Source organism: Limulus polyphemus, unplaced genomic scaffold (genome assembly GCF_000517525.1).
Source record: "Limulus polyphemus unplaced genomic scaffold, Limulus_polyphemus-2.1.2 Scaffold41, whole genome shotgun sequence".
Taxonomy (NCBI): domain Eukaryota; kingdom Metazoa; phylum Arthropoda; class Merostomata; order Xiphosura; family Limulidae; genus Limulus; species Limulus polyphemus.
In genome coordinates this window covers 1,457,600-1,462,978 of record NW_013665651.1, presented here as the reverse complement: position 1 = coordinate 1,462,978, position 5,379 = coordinate 1,457,600, and the positions used below count along the sequence as shown (strand labels likewise).

The 5,379-nt window shown below is 29.1% G+C and overlaps 1 protein-coding gene across 1 annotated transcript in view; it reads left to right on the top strand.

Annotated features, from left to right (window-relative positions):
• The window catches only part of LOC106461876 (AT-rich interactive domain-containing protein 4A-like), a 43,659-nt gene extending 38,515 nt beyond the window's left edge, over positions 1–5,144 (top strand). Inside the window, 2 exon segments of the mRNA XM_013921745.2 lie at positions 1,446–1,589; positions 2,396–5,144. Of these exon segments, the coding sequence (XP_013777199.2) occupies positions 1,446–1,589; positions 2,396–2,463 (212 nt within the window). The 3' untranslated portion in view covers positions 2,464–5,144.
• The last annotated feature ends 235 nt before the right edge of the window (positions 5,145–5,379 follow it).

The following is a 5,379-nucleotide window of genomic DNA, read 5'->3' as shown; positions in this document are numbered from 1 at the left end:
CTGTTTGTACCTCAAAGTATAAGCATAAAAACGTTAATAAAGTAACAACAAACATCTATTAAATGTATAAAGTAACAAATACATATTATTTTTTACTCAAATTATTATTTCAGTTGTTCTTAATGTATCAAGCATCTATATGCAAAGAAAAGCCCAAAACTATGGTTTTTATCATTAAATGAAGATATAGCCTGGAGATGCTTTGCGGACTTTATGGCATAACCAGGTTTCATTCGCGCGAGCCCCTGGGCAGTTGCCCCACTCGGCCCTCCCCCTGTCGGCAGGCCAGCTTATACGTTATTCCTTTTACATGTTTGATTATGTTATGTCACTACATAGTTATAAGTCATAATATATTTATTTAGACTAGTTTGAAAAACTGTAGTAGTTTAAAGAAACTTGTATCATGATTTTTATGTAATGTGTGTTCATGTTAAGGTATAGACAGTGTTTTAATAGAATAAATAACTTTTAACCATTTAAAGACAGCATAGGCTATTCTATGCATGTCACAACATTTTATAGTTACTTTTAAAATTTAATAAAACAGTTTTGCTATTATTTTATATAATGAAACTAACATAACTAACATCAATAGAGTTAAAGGAAATCGCAAGAAAAACAAAATTTAAGATTGATACACACTGTGTTAATGTGACAAGAAACAAAAAGTGTTTTCAAATTAAATTTTCAGGGGAATTTTTATGTTAATGAAAATCAGTTACCCATTTTTTAAAGCCTTTCTTTAAATTTCCAAAATATTCTTACTCAACAAGTTTTTGTGATGGTAAGATTCCCAGGCATTCAGGTTTAATATGGAAATTCAGAAATTCCAGGTCTTGTATAGGTAAACCTGGAAGGTCATCCAAGATGACTGATGTTCAGGAATTTAAATTTTGAGGAGGTTATCTATTTGTTTATATTTTATTTTTATATGATTTTGGGGCTCACAAAACAACTCATTTCCAGAACTGGATAACTTATGATGCATCATAGTACTCAAATCTATGTGCTATGATAAAGAAATGCATGCACCTTTCACATTTGATTTGCAGTTGTTGATCATGTTAAAGAACTTATTGTATTAGTATAATGTTGTCATTCAAAATTACATGCATTTTATAATCTTATACAAAAAAAACAATGTGTGTGAGTCAGCTGGACATCTTACAGAAAGTGTCACTTTGACAAAACATCGAGGAATGACAGGATGAAAAGTTAGGAACCCTATGTAGTGCTAAAAATACTAAAGCCCCCCCCCCCCCAATAAAAAGTCTTTTTGTAATTTAAAAAAAATAAAAAGTTTTGAACCTTTGTTCATAACTATAGGTAAGTATGCCTGTATCAGTAGTTTATGATCTGTGCTATTATACTGCATGGTATATTTTGGTAATGGTTAGTTTTGTGATGTGTATGTATTTAAGATAACCCAAATGTTCTTTTAGATGACTACACTGATGCTGATAAAAGAATAGCAATTCTTCAAGAAAGTTTAACAGAATTAAGGAAGACCTACATGGCCTTGAAAGCCGAGGTAGCCCTTATTGATCGACGAAGAAAGAGAGCTAAGAAGAAAGAGAGGGAAGCAGGTAAGAGTCTCTAGAACTTGGAAGCTAGATATATAGAATTAATTTGAGTGTATAATGGGTAAATGTCGTAAACAGTTTTCTTTTCAAAATATAACAGAACACAAGTAATTTTAAGGTTCATAAAGTCATTGGGAGCTAAAAGAAACTTTCGATGAAACACTATCTTCAGATAATAAATGTCTAATTTATTTAACAGGACTAAACTTAAGATTGACGTACCTCTCATTATACAACTACACCAACCATAATGTTAATAAAAGTATTTTAGAACACTGTGGCTGTCGTAGAGTTGAATGTAATTTGTAAATATTTTTGGTGAAATTTTGTATAAGCTGTAAATATATTCATGTTTTAAGTATAAGTTATGGTAAAGAAAATGTGCAACTTAGTATCTGGTGAGTATTGTAAGGTTATTAGTGATTATGAAATTCATAAAACCTTAGCTTACTAACACTGGAGTTTATTCTCTTTTCTGCTACACTTTATGTTCTGAAATAAATTTTTTATAGTGGAATTCAGTGGAAATAATAACATTATTATTATTAGAGACAATATAATAACAATTTTATGTCTGGTTGATGGTTGAAGTTCAACAATGTTAAAGGGTGAAGTAAAAAAACATCCCTCCACTGATTGCTGTAGAAAACATGTTTTGTTTGCATTGTGACGAATAGTTATATAGCCTAAGCTTTTTTTATTGTAACTTGCACATCAGTTTACTACTAATTTATAAAGAAAACCACATTTCAATCAAAAAAGTTTAATTTCCTGTTCTCTAGTATATAGTACTTTATCTTCTTTTGTAGCTGCAGCTAATTCAGTAACATCACCTGGGTCATGTACACAAGTTGGTGAAGCTAAGTCACCCTCCTAACCTTCTGCCAACAAGATATAACATCTTCATGCTTGTAAAGTTTTGGGTCAGTTATACTGGCCTTTGGTCATCATTTTCTATGGAAAGAATGGTGCATAAAAGTGTTGTCACTGTGTACATAATTAGTTAAATGGTTTAATTACATTTCTGGACTACATTGTTAAAAGGAGTGTTTTTTTTAAACAATGATCTTAATGCTAATAAAAGCAATACATTTAGTTATATAAAGCATGTATGAAAGAAACTGTATTACATTACAAAAAGTGTGTGGATTGGAAAAGAGATTTATTTTGTATATTTTTATAAAACAACCCTTGTCTGTACAAAATTCTTCTCTGGAGTTTCATGTATCAGGTTGCATGGAGTATCTAAATAGAGAATGCTTGTCTGAATTCTTGGTAATGTGTTACTCTTACAATGTCTAGATTGCAAAATGATTGTGGTAGAAACCTATTCCTTTACAAGCAGACTTAAGTAATCTTTCTTTTAACATTTAAGTTGTGGTGAACAATAATATTTTCTCCAATTGTAGAAAAACGTTTTAGTTGATGCTATTATTACATCTTTGTGAATGTATTTGAAATAAGTTTAATCTGGTGTTGAGAGACTAAATTATGTGTTGTATGAATATATATATATCATTGTTTCTGAATTTTTATAAATATCAGTAACTTAGATGATTCATAACAAGATGTATTTACTGTAAATCTTTTTATGAAATGTTTTAAGAGTTTATTCTGAGATTAACTGAAAAAAACAAAAGATAACAGTGGTATGCTATGACATCATCAATCTATGTGGTATGTATTTAGATATAACTTACAGGGAACTAGGAACTGGCGCTGAACTGAAATCAGTGGACATTTTGTAAATCTGAAGTTTTTGAATACTGCTGTAACTTACTGCATGATTTTATTTGTGAACTAGTAAATTTGTGTCAGTTAAACTGTATGTACCAGTTTATTTGTGCTTTCTGTTCATATTTGATTGGGTTGCTATATTGTGGAAACTGAGGAGTCACCCATTTCTTTTGCCCTTTATAACTTTTTGTTCAAATACCTCTTAGGTGACATGTCACCTTTGAAATAGTTTTGAGTGTTATAAGTATTTGAAGTGTTTAAGTGGAACTACAGGCTTCAAAGGGCCATGTTATTTAATAACTGACTGAAAAAAGATAAACATTTTACCTTGGCTAGTACAGGGGATAAGATTCCATAAGATCAATTATAGTTTTTGGAACATTACACAATGTATGAAAAAGGTCATTGAAATGGTTCATATTTGATGTTATTTTTCAGTAATATTTTAATGTCTCAGCATTGCCCAATTTCTAAAAGATTTGAGTAAAATCTGTTTTAGGATTTTTATTTATTTTAAAAATATGTAAAGGAATTTTTAATGACGTCTTTGTTAAATGAATTAAAAATTAGTTATAAAGTAACACTAGGTAATAATGTTATCCAGTTGGTAAGTCTTTGTAAGCAACTAAATATCAAAGTTTCTCTCCAGTTTGTAGCACTAAATGTTTTATTACAAATAATTCAGTTTATAAAAAATTGGATATGATAATTCACTTTGTTTGTAGTTCTTTCAGATGAGATCATTGAAAATGTAAGATATACATCTTATATATATAAGCCTATAATTTCTAGTATTTTCTGTAATTATAGTAAGAAAATGTCTATCTTGAAGATGTAGCTGACATTTTATATTGATACATATATGAACATAACTTTAAACATTTTTAAATGTTCTTTAGTGCTTGAATCTGAGAGGAAACATTTTGCATTATTATTATTAAACCATGCATATCTTGCATCATAAAGTTTTGTTAAATCTTGTCCAGATTTAAAGCTCTAAGTTTGTTTAATTTTTTGATTCTGTTATTAAAGGTGTAGAAATCACTAAATTATACATTTGTATTTTAAGCTAATTTATTTGTTTTATTTTTTATTTGGTAAAACTCACACATTTCTCAGATAAGTGTATTGTTTTTCTCTGCGTGTTCAAAAAAACGTTTTATAAATATTAACAAGTTTGTTGTATTATCATAGTGTAGTACTTAAAACACTAAAGAATATTTTTTGATCAGGAGAAGACATGCCTTTTTTACCAGATTTTCTTTATTTTAGGTTTCTCCAGTTATTTTTTATGACACATGCACACAATCTGTCTACCAATAATGCAGCTCACTGACAGTATACTAACTTTTATGCTGCTATAGATTTTAAGTATGATTGTTTAGTTTATAAAATTTTTTCTTTATGAAAATTTCTAAAAAAATAGTCATTAGTATGCATGATAGAAAGTTGTTACACAGCAATAAAAATTTTGATTGTCAGTAAATTGATCAATAGGCATGCCCCAAATTCCTTTTTTTTTTTAGGTTTAACTGTTCGCAACTTAAAACAAGTCATCCTTCTCAACAAACACAGAATACTTGGATGGCAGGTACTTTGAAAGGGAACAAAACAATTAATACAGTGTATCTTAAGTTTTCAGTGAGACCATTATCACAAACAGCAAACCTTCATGAAGTCAAGTTGCTTAATTTGTTTAGATTGTGTCATCTCAGAAATGGCTTAACAATTAATAAAAGCAGTGTTTCTGTAACGAAAAGCACTTGGATTTTAACATTGCTTTGCTAGTCCAATAAGACTGATTCTGAAAAAGTGCAACTAGAAAATGTAGGGTTTACCTGGATTAGTATCTTGAGCTTTTTTGTAAATATAATTGTAGTGAAAATAACAGAATATCTTAAACTTCATCTGTTAAATAATCAAGTTACTTAAAGTATTATGTATATTTTTTTTCATAGTCACAGTGTTATGTATCAGTCTGTGATGTTATTTGAACCAAAACAGAAGGCAGCTTTTTAATAGCAAGTTTCATAAAAAATATATATATATATATATT